Source organism: Sylvia atricapilla, chromosome 6 (assembly GCF_009819655.1).
Source record: "Sylvia atricapilla isolate bSylAtr1 chromosome 6, bSylAtr1.pri, whole genome shotgun sequence".
Lineage (NCBI taxonomy): Eukaryota > Metazoa > Chordata > Aves > Passeriformes > Sylviidae > Sylvia > Sylvia atricapilla.
Genome location: NC_089145.1, coordinates 27,971,528 through 27,988,770, shown reverse-complemented (window position 1 = coordinate 27,988,770; position 17,243 = coordinate 27,971,528). Strand labels below are relative to the sequence as shown.

The 17,243-nt window shown below is 37.7% G+C and overlaps 1 protein-coding gene across 2 annotated transcripts in view; it reads left to right on the top strand.

Annotated features, from left to right (window-relative positions):
* Positions 1-17,243, top strand: part of SIPA1L1 (signal induced proliferation associated 1 like 1) — a 138,462-nt gene that overhangs the window by 76,168 nt on the left and 45,051 nt on the right. For both annotated transcript variants that reach the window (XM_066321316.1, XM_066321315.1), the window contains exons 5-7: positions 5,833-6,007; positions 13,703-13,806; positions 14,906-15,063. In XM_066321316.1, coding sequence (XP_066177413.1) covers positions 5,833-6,007; positions 13,703-13,806; positions 14,906-15,063 — 437 coding nt within the window. The remainder of the gene's footprint in view (positions 1-5,832; positions 6,008-13,702; positions 13,807-14,905; positions 15,064-17,243) is intronic.

Genomic DNA, 17,243 nt, shown 5'->3' with positions numbered 1-17,243 from the left:
TGTCAGGGGAAATCCCAGGTGACTGGAAGAGGGGAAGCATTATACTGAAATTTAAAAAGGGTGATTCCCTGGGAACCTCAGTCTCCCCTCTGTGCCTGGGAAGGTCATGGAACAGATCCTCCTAGAAGCTGTGCTGAGGCACATGGAGGACAGGGAGGTGTATTTGAGACAGCCAGCCCAGCTTCAGCAAGGGCAAATCCTGCCTGACCAACCCAGTGGCCTTCTATGGTGGAGTAACAACATCAATGGACACAAGGAAGGGATTACAGATACTGTTTTTCTGGACTTCTGTAAAGCCTTGGGCATGGTCCCCCACAACATCCTTCTGTCTGAATTGGAGAGAGATGGATTTGATGAGTGGACTGTTGGATGGATAAGGAATTGGTTGGACGTTCGCATCTAAAGGGTAATGGTCAATGGTTCAGAGTCACAGTCGACATCAGGGACGGGTGGTGTATCTTGGGTCCATAGTGGGACTGAATGTCTTCATTAATGGCATAGATAAAGGGATTGAGTGCACCCTCAGCAAATTAGGAAACTGAGTGCTGCAGTTGCTGCGCCTGAATGATGGGATGCTGTCCAGAGGGATGTGGACAAGCTCAAGAAGTGGCTTCATGGGAATCTCATGAGGTTTAAGACAACCAAGGGCAAGGTCCTGCACCTGGTTCAGGGCAATCCCCAATATCAGCACAGGCTGGGAATGAGCAGATGGAGCAGCCCTGCTGAGAAGGACTTGGGAGCACTGGAGAGTGAGAGGCTGGACATGACCCAGCCATGGGCACTCAGCCCAGAGAGCCAAACGTGTCCTGGGCTGCATCCAAAGCAGCGTGGGCAGCAGGGCCAGGGAGGGGATTCTGCCCCTCTGCTCTGCTCTGCTGAGAGCCCACCTGCAGTGCTGATCCAGCTCTGGGTGCCAGCACAGGAGGGACAAGGACCTGCTGGAGTGAGTCCAGAGGAGGGCCAGGAGATGATTAGAGGGCTGGAGCACTTCTGCTGTGAGGAAAGGCTGAGAGAACTGGGATTGTTCACCCTGTAAGAGAAAGACTGGAGTGATGTAACCGTGGCCTTCCAGTACCTGAAGGGAGCCTAACAGAAAGAGGGAGAGGAACTTTTTACAAAAGCAGAAAGGGATAGGACAAGGGGAAATAACTTCAAACTGAAAGAAAGCAGGCCTAGAGTAGGTGTTAGGAGGAAGTTCTTTGCTGTGAGGATGCTGAGGCCCTGGAACAGGTTGCCCAGAGAAGCTATGGGTGCCCCATTACTGGAAGTGTTCGAGGCCATGTTGAATGGTGCTCTGGGTAGCTTGGTCTAGTGGGAGGTGTCCCTGCCCATGGCAGGGGGATTGGAGCTGGATGACCTTTAACGTCCCCTTTCAATCCAAATCTCTCGATGATTCTATGACATCTAACAAAACTGTGAGGTTGAAATCTCCTTAGTACCTATCCTATATGTTGCTAAGCTCCCATAGTATGGCTTTCTAATACTTAAGCTTTTGAAAATCATTAAGGGAGAGTGATAGTTAAATTTTTATTATCTGCATCAAAGTATTTTCTGTTTTTATGGTAATGAAACAGTTTGACACTTCTAGCCGAAAAAGATAAGTACACTCTGTACTAATTAGAAGCTGCATTTTTTCAATTCTAAGCTAACAAAAATTGGGTAGCAGCTGCTCTGCTAATTAAGTACACAGAATGTTGATCACTTCTTCTTGCTGAGTGTCACACTGTTTCATACAGCATGAGCAGGTGCCTGTTTGATATAGCAGATAAAATGTTTTGTAAATTTAAGAGTTAAGATTATAAAGTCACCTTAGCCTGATTTAGCCATTAAATTTCACCCAGGAATCCCTTCACTGAGCCGAATTTGTACATCAGTTTTCATTAGAATAAGATGTCTTTTCTTATATTTGAGTATGGTCCTAAAGCAGCTGTTTGTTTTCATATTTAAGAATTTACACTTCATTTAAATTTATCTGCCTTCAGCTTTAAGACTTCTGATATTTTTCTCTGCTACATCTTAAAAGTCATTTTGGTGTGAGATTTATTTTTCCAGCAAAGATTTTTGTATGCAGTGATTATATCATCTGTTGGTCTTGTTTATGATAAACTAAACAGATTGCACTTTTCAAGTCTTTCACTGCAACATATTTTCTCTGCATTTCATATCACTCTTATGGCTGAGCTCTGTCTCTTCTACTCTTTCAATATCTGCATATGTCATTCAGTGTTAGAATAGGAATATTTTTCTTGCCCTAGTTTTGTACTGGTGGTGTATATGAAAGTTGCTCATTCCTTACTTCCTCTTAGATTGCTAAAGTGGTAACATCTGCTGTTCATACATATGGTCCTCATTGCTTGTCACCTAGCTGTTCTTTTATTGGATTTATTAAAATGCATCCATTGGAATGGTTCTGTGTTTAACAGCAATCCAGTCATTTCCTAGGGCTGCCCTAGCTTCTTTGCTAATCACCGTCTACTAATCTTGGTCTTGAATGCATGGTAGGTTACTGTAAGTTTGCTTCCAAATATGATTTAAAAATTTGAATATTAGGGCAATTACTGATTTATTTCAGTTGAAGCTAATCTTTATGGCAATTCCTCATTCACAGGAATACTGTGAAATGTCACCTGGTTCTTAATATAATTCCAGGTTTATAATATAAACTTGCTGACTGGTTAAATCCAAGATATACTTTCTGCTGTCTTGACTGGGTGCTAGATAAATACTTAAAGTGCACTTTTCCCACATATATGAATATGTAAATACTTTCAGATTATTAAAATTAAGATGCTACTTTAGTAGTTTTACCACAACATAATTCATACTTTAACTTCTTTTTCGCATTTTCTTGTCATTAATACACTTCCTAAGGACTGTAGGTTTAGCAGAATGAGCTCTAATAATGGGGACTGCATGCCTCTCTCCAGGTCTGCTCTTTTTGATTCAGAAGTGCCAATTTGTGTTGTCCTTGAGGAAACTTTTTTTTTTGCTCCCAAAAATTAGTAAATCTTAAGAACACAGCTAGAAGGCATATCCCGCTCATTGCATAGTTCTTGTTTAGTTTCTTAGGTTGACATTTTCAAAGCAATAAAGCATGGTTGTTTGCTTGCTCACTGGTGCTGCAGATCCCATTTATATGTATGCCCTTGAAAATACTTATTTCCCCTGAAGTTGAAGCTTAAATAGTGCAAGTGTGCTTCATGAGAATAATTTTTTTGTCCTAACTTCTTTATTTGAAATTCCTAGAAGCTGTTGTAGTTAGCAGTACAGCTAAGGTGTTGTGGTTCCATGAAGCACTTGCACCCATCCTGTTTCTGTGGGACTGGAGAAGGCATATTTGAATGGAAGATGCCTGAATGGTCCAAGACAGGACCTGCTACTGACAGTATGCAAAGTGATGGCAGATGTTGGGGCAGGAACAGCAGCAGTGCCACCTCTCACCTCACTCCCTCCTCTCTCTTCCCTCACAACATTGTCAGGAGGAGGCACTGGAACAGATGGCCAAGCTGGGCATGTCCCATCCCTGAAAGTGTTAAAAGTCAGGTTGGATGTGGATTTGAGCAGCCTGGTCTAGTAGGTAGTGTCCCTGCTGCCCACATCAGAACTTCAGGAACCAGATGATCCCTTAAGGTGCTGCTTCCAACCCAAACCATTTCGTGATTTTGTGCTGTACTTGAGTTGTGTCATAGGAAATTTGGACATGTTTAGAAGGTGCAAGTCAGTGTGTCAGATGATCAATTAAGGCATATTCTGTTGTGGGGAAAAAAGAAGCAGCCTAGAACCATGACGTATATAATGACTTCTTCAGCGGTAGAAAACAGGCCAGGTTATCTTTACTTTTCTTTTCCCTTCATTGTTTTTCTGCTGCTAATACTTGATCCCCATCATCATTCATCCTTGGTGTGGTAAAGGAAGAAGGCAGTAAAGTAGCAATTTCCAGAGCTTTTAAATTTTAAAATTTACTTTCTTTCGAGACAGTGTAGGACCACTTCTGAGGGCCTTTAAATTATCCCATCATAAATATAATAGGTTAAAATTAGTGAATTTCAGTTTCATTATGTGCCCATGTTGGGATAGGGTTAATAATTTTGGTTACCAGAGAAGCTGGGAATAGAGTCTCCGCTTCACTGCAACCAGGTGTTGCTTTCATTGTTTTAACCAAATCAAGTATAACTCTGCCTGGGTAATCGGGATGGGGGGAGAAGGAGAAGATTGGGACGACTTGTATTTGGAAACTAGGTCGGGTGAAACTGTACCTAATCATCATAAGATAGATGATCGAATTGTAATGATTTTTGGTAGCTGAACATGATTATTATTTCAAACTAGAATTGTAAAAGAAGATATTTACAAAATTCATGCTTGGATGTATACAATAGAACAATGTAGGTTTAATGATTAACATGGAGTTATGTAATGGAGGGGTATAATATTGGGGCCTTCTTGGACCCTCGTTGGAGTTGGATTTGGGTTTGTACCCCAGCTCCCAGAGCTCTTCAATAAAGCACCTCATAATCATTCCGATGGTTATGCGTTTTCCTCGCTAACACCCACATTGTTCTAGCAAGTTCAAAATCCTTTGGGTTAGAATCTTCTGAGAGCAAATTACAATATATTCAGATGACTTTGCTTCCAATGTCCTTGCAAATAACAGTTTTCACTTCCCACTAACCAGTAGCCCAAACTTGTAAATCTCATGCTAGTTGTGGTAGGTTTTCATACTATTTCATTCTGGTGTATGTGGTTAGTGTTTATTTGAATTAGAGCCTCTGCAAAAATTTGTATGTGGGAGGAAAGATTATTTACTGGGCAATAAGGATGCATTTCTACCAGATGAATTACATGCATAAACTCCAAGGCTCTCGCTTGTTTTCCTTCAATCAGAGTTCCTGCCTGTAAAATTGGCTTTGAAGACAGCAGTTAAGTGGCTGTGAATGCTGCTTTCTTCCCTTCTGTAACTTGTCTATCTGTAATCCAAATTTAAATGATGCCAGTGTACTCCTTTTTTGTGTGTGTGTATCAATTTGGAATTGGTAGAAACACAGCTTGCAAAGTATTGTTTGCTTTGAAGAGTCACAATTATGGTTGAGTAAAAAATGACTTTGTTTACATCTTCAGATTCTGCTGTATTAGGAACATCAGTTGCCAGGAAAATAGAGGGAAAATAGAAATAAAAAGCACAAATGTATTTGAAGACCTGTGGTAGTAAATAGAACCTTTGAAGTATGACTGACATTTTTCAATTTAGCTGGTTTTTTTTGTTACTATCATCATATTTTAAGTCAGGGAGGACCAACTGAATGTCATGGAGTCTTTCATCATTGCTAACAGATGACTGTGCTAAGAGGTGAATAATTTCTTTCTTCTCTTTGAAATGAGAGTAAGTTCATTTTGTCACTTGTTTAAAAAAGAAGCACATGATGTGCCCTACCCTACTGAGTGGAAGGCTTAGCATAGGATGGCAGCCATGGTACCAGCCTGAGGGAGAGTCAAGTTCCTGCCTTTACTCTGCCAGCACTTCCCATGTGGCTCTGTGTTAGACATGCGATTGCAAGCTGCGTGTTGTTCCCCTGGAAATAAGCAACACTCATATTTGTTTCACTTCAGACAGCATTTTGACATCTTCAGATTAAATCTGCCGTCATCAAGGCAGTTACAATAGAAAACAATGAGAGTATTTGGAACTAGACTAACTTTTGAAATTAGACTGGATATTAGGTATTTTTTTGCTCATGAATTATGGGTTTATGGAAGCGTGGGAAGTGAATTCAGTGCATATGTTGCTTCATCACTTGGTATATACATAAAATTCTAAACTTTTTCCTTTTGCAGTTAAGTTATCAACTTAAAGTGGGTATCATGTACTGCAAAGCTGGGCAAAGCACAGAAGAGGAAATGTATAATAATGAATCAGCTGGTCCAGCCTTTGAGGAGTTTCTTCAGCTCTTGGGAGAGCGAGTTCGACTCAAGGGATTTGACAAGTACCGAGCTCAGCTGGATACAAAAAGTAAGACCTTTTCTTTCTTTTTTTTTTCCCTTTAGTGATCCAAATGCTTGATACCGTTGCTAACTGTCTTTTTCAAGAGAGTTCTTAAAAATAACATTTTTGCTGTAGGAAGGCAGTTGCTTAATATAAGTGAAAGCAGAGCACGTGTGTAATTTAACTGTACTTATACAGTCTCTCAACTCTGATAATAATTGGATTTTTGTACTGATTTGGTATGAAATTATCAATAAAGCTACAACAAGAAACCAGTAATTTTGGAACAATTATTGGTATTGCACATCTGCCATCAGTGTGTCTTAAGGCTAATCAATACAGCTGGTATGTCTTCTTTTTTTAAAATTATGTACTTATAGATTGTCTCCAAAATGTTTTGCAAACCCAGCTATGTCACTCCACCTTGAGAAGTTGATATACTGCTTTTCTGATGTCTGTTGCCAGCAGTTTTTCTTCTAGGCAGTTTTGTCTTAGTCATCCTGTCAAATGTATTCCTCCCTCTGTGCTTTTTCTTTTTTGAGTTATGGAAATTAAACTGAATTTGGCAGCTATGTTATCAGCTCCAACTGTAAAACATACTGCAACAAAATGCAGTGGTAGGATGATCTTGGGTGACCGTAACTATAAAAGAAACTCCCTGCATTTGGAATCAGTCATGTGAAATACCTGTTTATCAGCTAGCACATGCTGCATTCAATTTGTAGGTATGTTTAAATTACTTGGGGAAATTTTCTCTTGTATTCCTTTTCTTTCAGTACTGGAGCTAGCCAGTTCCTATGGAGATCTTTTGCTATTTTGCTCACTTATAGCAAAGGAAATGAAATAAGGAGTTTGATTCATGAAAGCTGAAAAACATTCATCAGCTTTAGTGCAGCAGAAGCTGTGCTCTTGTCATGGGTCTCTTGGCTCAAATAGAGTACCTTGCTGTGCTTTAACGCTCCGTCATTCTGTATTCTTTCCTTAATTCCTACCACAATTGTGCTGCCATCTCCTCTGGCTATTCTTGACCAGTCTGACCATCAATCTTCAGAGGGTTCTAAAGCCTCCTTTGGTTTTAAACCTAAATTAGTACCTATTTTTCCCATATTTTCCATTCAGCCTACTTTTTTTTTACTTGCAATTCTTATATTCTCTTTGTTGTAGTTCCTCCCTGGAGAGCATTTCATAGACACCACGGAATGGTTTAGGTTGGAAGGGACCTGAAAGATCATCTCATTTCAGCCTCCCAGCCACAGGCAGGGACACCTTCCATAGAGCAGGTTGCTGGAATATCCACCTGACCTGGCTTCAAACACTTCTAGGGATGGGGCATCCACAGCTTCTCTGGACAACCTCTTCCAGTGCCTCACAGTAAAGAATTTCTTCTCAATATCTAACATAAACCTGCCCTTCCTCAGTTCAAAATTGTTCCCCCTTGTCCTATCACTACATGTCCTTGGGAAAAATCCCTCGCCAGCTCTCTTATAGGAAATATGTGTGAAAAACGAGATTCACTTTTTTGGTAGATTTTAAGAAATAGGTTTTAATAAAAGATAAGACAATTTGGAGATAAGGAAAAAAAGCGAAGTATGGCCGGCCAAGTGACTTGGCATTTAGCCAAGTCCAGAAATTGCTATTTCATAGGCTTTCTTTAAATACCCTTTTTGTTGTATCAGTTTGTTGAATATTCATATTTTTCCATAAACTAGTTTCCATATTCCAGGGATTGTTTTGCATGGCCCCTCTTTGGGTCCACCTTTTTAGAGCTGCGTGTTTCTTGGCTGTGTCTTCATTATCACCTCCCGATTGGGCCTTGGTCCGTGCTTTCTTCAGATGGTAGATGCTGATAGCTGGTGTATCCATAGCAGAGTCTTCTTTGTATGTTCACTGGATGTTATTTCGGCCAAACAGACAGTTTAAGCATACTGTATCACTACTACCACTATGCCTAATTTTCTTTACTAACAGCAGAAATAAAAACTTATATCCTTACCACAAAGTTATTAATCATATAGCACACTTTTCGCACATCTTGCGAAAAGCCAACTTCATAATAGTCATTTATAACATATGTATAATTCTCAAGGTGAGTTTTCCTTTTGCACAGCTCTGAACTGTCATTTTATTGGTTATGAAGACTAGCTAGGTCAAAAATCAAATGGGTACGGAAAACAGAGAGAAGATTCATTTAGCTTCTGGTTTTATATTGTGACTTTGTTACTTTCAGTCATTAAAGCAAGATCCTCTCTTCCCTTTCTTCTGAGTTAGTTAAGATGTGAATAAAGGGAAAATAACCCATATTTTGGTGTCAGTCCACACAGACTGGTTTCTAGTATGTGTAAATGCTGTATGATTGAGTTGATGCATCTGCTCAAATATACCCAAGGAAGCTGTAAATGTCTTCTAAGTACTTGTTTTGCATTTTCTTCTGAACAGGAGAATTTTCCCGAGATGTTTTGAATTCCTTTTTGTTGCTTCTGACTCGAAGAAAGAATTTTGTCAGGCTTTTGAGTTTATGTACTACAATCTAGCACCTGTTGAATGTAACCTTTAAGTTGACTGAATCTTTCCTGGTTTTGAGAGTTACGATCTTGTAATGAAGGTTTCTCCTCCATATTGAGAGCTGGCATATCTTTTTCACATTGTCCAGTAGACCCATTCAGCTCCATTCGCTATCTAAAAATAGAACAAATCTTGATGTGAACACTTCACTATGGTCCTAGAGGACAGGAAATCCTCTAAAGTGGAAACTGCTGCTTTCATGAAGGATTTCCTACATTTTCTTTCAGTCAGGGTTTACAGCCTCACATATGTGGAACCTCATCAGCCAGAACTGTTTAGGAGCTCTTAAATTGTCTGAAATCTTTCAGGTTAGATTGCCTGCAGGATTACTGAGAAAACACACAACTATGTGTGAGCATGCATGAGTTCTTAATGACTAGGTTTAGACAGCAGCAGATGTGAAGAATGGCAGCAAACATTTCTAATTGATCTTGATGGTGTTGTGTTCTCCTTTCTGCCAGTGTGCAAAGCGCAGATGGAAATGCCAAAAGAGAAAAGGTGTTTGGGTGCACAGCACTCAGCTCTTTGGATGGCTGCATTTGGAAACACTTAGAGCATATTCTACGCAGGAAATAGGGAAAGAAGCCACTTTGTGGTAGGGGAAATGCTAAAGACCAGAGATGGTCACAAGAGCTGCATCTCACATGTGGGGAATATGTGAAAAGCAGAATACAGCCAGGCAATATATTTTCAATAGCTACCCTAAGTAATCAGTTGGTCCTTTTGCCTTGGCCTTAACACAGAGACCTGCAAAGGAGGGGGTTGTGGTTTTTTACTGTGACTTAGGTTTATAGATTTTGTTGAAACAGTTAGGAAGTGGGCTTCTCCATCTTCCAGCTCTGTGCTCTTCTGTTGCTAGAGAGCTCTGTCTTAAAATAGTTCTTGCAGTCTCGCTGCTCAGAAAATTTTCCTGCACAAGAATTCTGTCCAGTGGCAGCACAGTTGGTTGCTAAGATGTGCTTAAAAACAAATGTCTGTTCATTGGCTTGTCAGAAAGGTCAGATCTGTGTAGACTACTTTACCAGTTTCTGTACCTTTGACAATACTTCGCTAGCTGTGGAAGGTGGTTGCATGATGTAAAATGTGGAAAGATTTTTCTAAGTATGGAGATGAGCTGATTTGTATATGTACTCTGGAAATATTCAAAATATTTTTAAATTATGCAAGTTCAAAATAAAGTTGCTCTAGCAAAAAGCAGTTTCAGAACAGTTATTCTTAGAAACTTTTAGAGTTAGGGTCCTAATTAGTAAGTGTCTATAACAGAGCTAATTCCTTAAAAGGAGGAATCTCACGCATACTATTAACTGAAAGCCTGTTTAAGTGTATTGGATCCTTCAAGGGCTTTAGTTTTGGATCTCTGCCAGTACCACTGTGAAAAAGAGATGCCACTCTTCAAGTTTTGTTTATTTCTAGAATTACCAGAGGGGAAACAGTCTATCTCCTGGCAGCCTGCAGACTTTGGATAGGAAATAGAGCTTGAAAATGTCACCTTTCCCACAGTGACTAGGAGGCTTATGGGCATCACTTTAAAGTAATAAACATCACTGTGATCTTTCAAATTATAACTTCAGTCATTTTATTTTACTTTCCAGTGGTAATGCATGCTTTATTTCTCTCTGTCCCACTTAGTCTTCTCAATGTTTTAAATTCGTAAGTGGGATCAGCTTGATGGTGCTAGGCCTGGTAACAAGGATTGTGTCCCCAACAGAGTGGTAGTGTGGTCCATGTAGGAAATAAGGGAAGTTGATTAATATGAGTCGGGAATTTTATGATTTATCAATTTGATAAGATTATAAACGAAGCTAATAATTGTAGGTTTCTGTACTAGATGTTTATATACTGCATGATTTTCTGATTAAGGCATAACAATATAAAACCATAAGCTATTAAATAAATAATAAAATCCTGGGAATTAATGGACTTGAATTGACATTTCATTTAGGGGTTGTCAAGGAACACCAATGTTTGTAATGGAATAATACAGATAGAGTACCTTCTTAACTTGCACTATATAGCATCTTTCTGACCTTGTGGAAATAATGACAAAGACTTAACTCTTTGTCTGAGACTTTTGTTGGGAGACCAGCAAATCTTAAAGTGTTAAGTTGCTTAAGAAACCAAAATAGGGATGGAGGGAAGTCCATCCACATTTCTCTGCATTTGTGTTACACATATACTTTTGTATGGTACAAAATAAAGATTCTGTTTTCATTTCTGTCTGAAAATGACTTGGGTATTATGTACTTGGTGTAATTCTTGTGTATCACAGAAGAGCAGCGTTGACAGCTGCTGACAAAGCAAAGGTAGAGGGGAGCAACATTAAGCTCTGAAAGTATTTGTTCTTATGCTTTTTATTGTGAGCCCTACTGTAGTTGTCCTGCATAACAGTGTAACTTACTTGTCCTTCTCCTACAATTCCTTGGAATGTTTTACTTTGAAACAGGGTGTCAGATTTTTTTTACTCATAAGGGTTTTTATAGAGTTTTCTAGCACAGAGGTTAAACTGCTGTAGAAGCAGGCTGACAAACTCCTGTGGATTCAGTCAGCGATAATGCTGGCGGCATCAGCCACAGTTCTGAGCACTATTGGTATTACAAAAAAAACCACTTCAAATGTGAGTCTGTTAATCCTTGTGAATATAGCTGAGACTCATTGAAAAGACAGCAGACTGAGGTGGGCTTTTAGAGATGATTAATGGTGGAAAGGAAAAAGGATCATCTGCTCAGCTAAGTAGCCAGATCCAGTAATGGGGCAAGGCTGGGAAAGCATCATGAATAGCTGTGCCATAAACTGGTGGCCGGAGGGGATGTCTTCAGTGTAAAAAGGTGCTAATGAATTTGAAGATCGCTCAGGCCTCTGTTAAATAGAAAGAAATTGAAGTAGATTGCAGTGCTGGCTCGAAGTTTTGACCTTGAAATGATGGATGTTATTCCAGTGTGCAGTCTTGGATCTCATTGCATTAGGTGTGATTTGATTTAAAACAAACACCTGCAGTTTTGGAGGTGTACTTCAGGAAAAGTATTCTGGACTTCAAAAAAGCTGAATGATGAGAGAGATGCACAGTCTGTAGTGCATATGGACTTCTGTTGGTAGTTGGATTTGAATAAGAGAGATTTTAACTGTAAAGTGCTTGGAAATAATTGGAATCATTAAATGTGTCACTTGGATTGTAGCCTGATTATTTAGTTTGCAGAATCAGTGCTGTTTTCAGAAAACATTTTTCTGCCTAAAATAGAATCCTGACAGGAAAGTTGAAAGTTTGGCTTAAATATGTAGGTGTTTTAGAATATTTTTTGTTAGAATTGCTTTATTCTATTTCCCCAATACCTTTTGAGCCCCATCCCCTCTGTTGGGGCCTGCCTTTCCCTGTCTCACTTCCCTGTCTTTTTGCACCTTCTCCTCCCTCTTTCCAATTATTTGTAGTATTTTTGTATGATCTGTTTCAAAAATATGATGTATGAATCAGTGTATCTATATTTCAACAGATAAAGCTGTTATGAAGTTACATTGATATATGTGACTTTTGGGTGTATCTGCCTTCTTGGGTGTGCACTGCAGTGATCAGGCAGAGGACAGAGGCCGCTGTGATCCCCGTTCAGCTGTCTTCCTGTTCTAATTAGCATTAAAAAGAAAATAATTAGCACATCTAATATTAATATTGAATTATTAAAATTAATATTTCACTTGTAGGAATCTTTTCTTTCTAATTCCATTTTCATTATTGCTAGGTGATTTGGAAGTGCGAAATCTTTGTGTTTATAATGTAGAAAACTTCCCATTTCATTTTACAGATCATTTTGTGTTTCATTTGCAGTAAAGGTACCTCTATTTTATTATTCTGAATCTGACAGAGAACAAACTTCTCAAAGTTTATACTCAAAATCTGGGTAAATAAACTGTATATTACTGTAAGTGCATCACAGATCTCAAATCTCTGATCTTCTTAGTAACATGATCTCTCTGCTAATGAAAATGTCAAGATACAGTTTTTTAACAGCTTTTAAAAATATATTGTTATAAATAGCTGGAATTATATAATTTAGTAGCATGTTTATATAACTTCAAATAGCCAGAATGCTTTTTTCCATATATAAAGCTAGTTATTTTTCAAACTGTGTTTGAAAGCAGGCTTTTTTTGCTGTGGACATAGGTTGTATTTAATAGAATATACTCACTATTTTATCTTTAAATGTGTTACTGCTTAAATTAATAGAACATTTTTCAAGGTCAGTTTTTAGAGTGCAATAAAGTGAAAACAGCTTCACAATTTGTAATCAAGTGTTGTTTTCAACCAACACTTTGTAAACTGAGTAATATCCTCCTCTTTTTTTTCTTTCTAAACTTCATAATCCTAGTTTTTATCATTTTCTCTCTACATGGAAGTTTCTCCGTCCACATTTAATTATTTCTGTGGCCTGTTTCTGGATCCTTTCTCTTTCTTCTGTAACTTTTAAAATAGGGTGGCCAGAACTCAAAACAGGTGAGATTACTTTAGGTTAATATACCAGCATCATAATGTCATTTTTGTGGGCTTTTTCCATCAGCAGTTATAAGCACGTTGGCATCCTGTTTGGGGTTTTGACTGTTTCTGTCCTTAAAGCAGCTGCTCTAGTGAAAGTGCTACCTGATTTCATTACAATTAATTTATTACAAGTCCATTACAACATCAGGGCATTAAGTCCTGATGTTTACTCTTAAGAGAACTCATCGTGTTCTTATTGTAGGTTATAGGTCCTTTGCTGTTTAATTATGCATGAGATCATGGTATTCATTTTCAGTATCTGTCTGCATTCCTTTCTGAAGTATTTTCCACATTCCTTACAGCTCAGTTTCATTCCAAGATATTGGGTGGTGCCTGAAAATTATCTCAGACTTCGTTGTCACTTTACACACTTTGGTAGGCTTTCTTCAGGGTCTTCAGTATAAATTCCCTATTCCTAACAAGTTTTTGTCTGGGAAAAGTATGCAAAAGTCCACAGGCTGTCTTTATGTGACACTTGCTTTGGCAGGTGAATAAACTCTGAATAAGTTCTTACTTGCTGATATTTTAGCTAGGATTAATATCAATTCTTGTTTTGCTGAATTTTTTTTTTTAGTAATAATGAAACTTTGTTTTTAAACTGCTTTTAAATAATACTTTCATTTTGTCTTTAACTGCAGCTGATTCAACTGGTACTCACTCTCTGTACACAACCTACAAGGACTATGAAATCATGTTCCATGTTTCTACTATGTTGCCATATACTCCAAACAACAAGCAACAGGTAAGATGGGCTCAGAAGCAGATGAACTATTGAGTATTTATGACAACTTTTATTTGTTACTAGCGAAAAAACCACTTAGGAAATCAAAACTCAAGGTGGCTGTCTCTGTGTCAGGGAGATGAGCAAAGCAGATGACTGTAGGTACATCATAGATTTTTCTCCATTGGACTGTTTTCTATTTAATTGTGCATTACTTTGTAAATAGTATGCAATAATGTCAGTAAGACATGTCAGAAGGATCACAGTGTACCTGATGATTTTAAATCATTTTAAACTTTCTTCAGCTAAGTCAACTGCCCTTTACAATTTGCTTTCAGCAAATTGTAATATGCACAGAGATAATGAGTGGGTGGTCCAGCACACTACACAAGAGTACATGAGTCAAAATCCTTTTGTCAAGATCCTTTCTTTTCCCTTTTTGTTTAAACTGTATTACACTATTTAGGCTGAACTGCTTTGTTACACTGAAGTACCTGGTCTTTAAGAAATAAGCCCTGTTGTTTTGTATGATCTATATGCATTTTTTTCTAGAAATGGTACTTTATACTTCTCCAAATAGAGATTTTTGTTTTAAAATAAAAGATAACGTAATTAGTTTGCTTTTGTACACTAAATGTTCTACAACTTTGTAGCTCATTTTCTCTTGTCTTGTGTTTACTGAAAGAAGCCTAACAGGAAATTATTTATAGCATATCTTAAGGACAACGACAACTTACTTTCAACTTCAAATAGAACCCATCACTGGCTTGTAAAAACGTGTGAAATGGGGGAAGGGTTCCTGCTTCTGTGTGTCACTGATTACTCTTGACACTCACAGGATTTGTTTTCCCTCTTTGTTTAGCTTAAAATTTTCCCATATAAATTCACCCTTTATGCTACATATAGAAATGGAATTGTTATGAGAAAGACAAAGCCTGAAATTTATTAGGTGATCAACCAATGCTGGTACTTGTTATATAACTCTCAATTGTTTCAGTTTTCAGCTTGAAGTATCACTTGGGGAAAGAAAATAAGCAATAGTAATTTATAATAATTTTATAATAAAATTGGAAATTTGTGAGAAGTCTGTTTTAACCTTTTTTCTCCCCCCTCATTAAAGCTTCTGAGAAAACGACATATTGGAAATGATATTGTGACAATAGTTTTCCAGGAGCCTGGAGCACAACCCTTCAGCCCAAAGAACATTCGATCTCACTTCCAGCACGTCTTTGTCATTGTGAGAGTGCACGGTCCCTGCACTGACAGCGTTTGTTACAGGTTTGTTACATTGCTGCAGTCACTGAAAACATGCAATCAGGGTGCAAAGCCAGCTGTCATTGTCCTTCTAAATCCTCAGTAGGGAAGTGTAATCAAAGATGAGGGTCAAGAAGGTTTTGAGTCATGTGAATTTACAGCTCTTTCACAGAGTAAATAGACACACAAGTATGTACATGAAACACTCCCAGTGAAGAAACTGCTGCTGTCAAGTGTGAGTACACACACACATCCACATGTGCACGTATACACGCATATGAAGCACTTGGAAATTATTTTAGAATTGCCTTCTCACTTCCTTTTTATTCTCTTCATTAAGAATATGCTAGAAGAATATTTTTGTATTGAAAGAAATAGAACAAAGAAAAAAACACTTCCACTTTTTCCTTTGATAATTTGGTCATCTGAGCTTATGGTCCATTTTTTAAAATTAAGAGAATTAAAAAGTGTGACTTAGTCTTTCAGAAAGAAGCTAAGCGCTCTGAAATATCTTAATTTCTTATCTCATTTCAGTCCAACAAAGAAATGACAGAAAATTATGCAGCAAAAATGAAGTCTTAATGTGACCTTAAAGTCAGTATGATTAAAATAGAAAATGGTAATTGATTGTAACATGTAATAAAGAATTGTAAGATAATATTCCTATTAGTATCATTTTTTTAAACTAAATTGCAAGCATATAGAAATAATGTTTTTGAGTTAAACTTTCTCTACTGTCAGTGAAATTCTTACTTTTATTATATACTGAACTCTTAATATAAAAGTATTTTCATTTTTAAATGTTGACGGATCTCAGAAAACTTCTGTAAAGCATTTTCATTTAAAATACAAACTATCTGAGCTGTGGATTTAGGGCATGTATCTTGAAATGAGGTAGCCTTAGAATTAATTTGTTTTTGCTGAAATACAAGTATTCACTAAAGTAATTAGGGCAAGTGCTTATTTAGAGGAAAATCTAAGGCTACTGTGTATGAGTTGGTGTATTCATTATTTTTTGAGTACATACAGATGACTTAAAGGCTTTTCTTTCCTCAAAAGTTTTTGGTAAAGTTCACAGAGCATTTCTGAAAGGATTGCTGAACTTTGTACATGTATTAACTCTCCTGGACTAAGAATGTTCATGTTGATACTCTTTATCAGGCAGCTTATTGAACAATTGAGTTGTTGCATAATTTATGTGAACACAGCTTGTCCTTAAACTCTGAGACATATGTTTCAGCTCATACCCTGTACAGAAAATGATTCTGAAGCAAAGGGCTGCAGATGCATCTTCCACTTGAATTGTGTGTTACGAACAACATAGATCTGCTTTTGTTTGTTCCTCTAACTACTATGACTGCATGTATTTTCTTCTTTTAAAAGGCATGGGAAAGATTGATGCTTGCTCAACTGTTATAGATGAAGTATCTGAGGGTTCTATTTTTGACCTTCAGACTCCTGAATCACTGCATTTTTCAAGTGTTTACAACTACAAGGGCTGGAACCTCATTGATTGCTTATATTGTGATTTTGGCTTTAGTGATGGCACAGGCCTAAATTTTAAGGGGATGGGAAACAGGTATGAAAAATAGTTGGGAGAATGTCAGTGTTTATTTTGATACAGAAGACCACCACAACATTGTATGTTCTGTATACTGTCTTTAAGATTGAAATACTTTTTTTTTTCTGTCCTCTCAGTGCAAAGACTTGATTTAAATTTGTAGAATTATATTATGAAAAGTTTTTCTAGGAAACTTTTCAATGTAAGTTTGACCTTTTTTTTACTGAATTATTTGGAACAGTTTCATGGATTCATAATTCTAGACAAAACAGGAAACCATATAGCATAGAAATGTACTGGAATTTATATTTAAAAACTACATAAAAGGAATAAAATCAAGCACTGTCTTGGCCAGTGATTCTTTATCCCAACTAAGATAAACAATATTTCAAAAGTCTGGCATCTCTGAGCATTACTCACTCTTTAGAGCTTCTCTAGCATGTGTTAAAGATTGAATTCTTATCCTTTTGATTCCTGACACTGAAAACTGAACCAAACAAAATCTTACTGGTAGTTTCTGGTAGGTTTTCATTGCATCCAGTAATTGTGTTTAACGCTTAGGCTTCCATTTCTTAATAACAGACCCTTCAGGACCACTAAAGAGGAGTCCGATAGTTGCTTCATGAGCACCCCCTGTTGCATA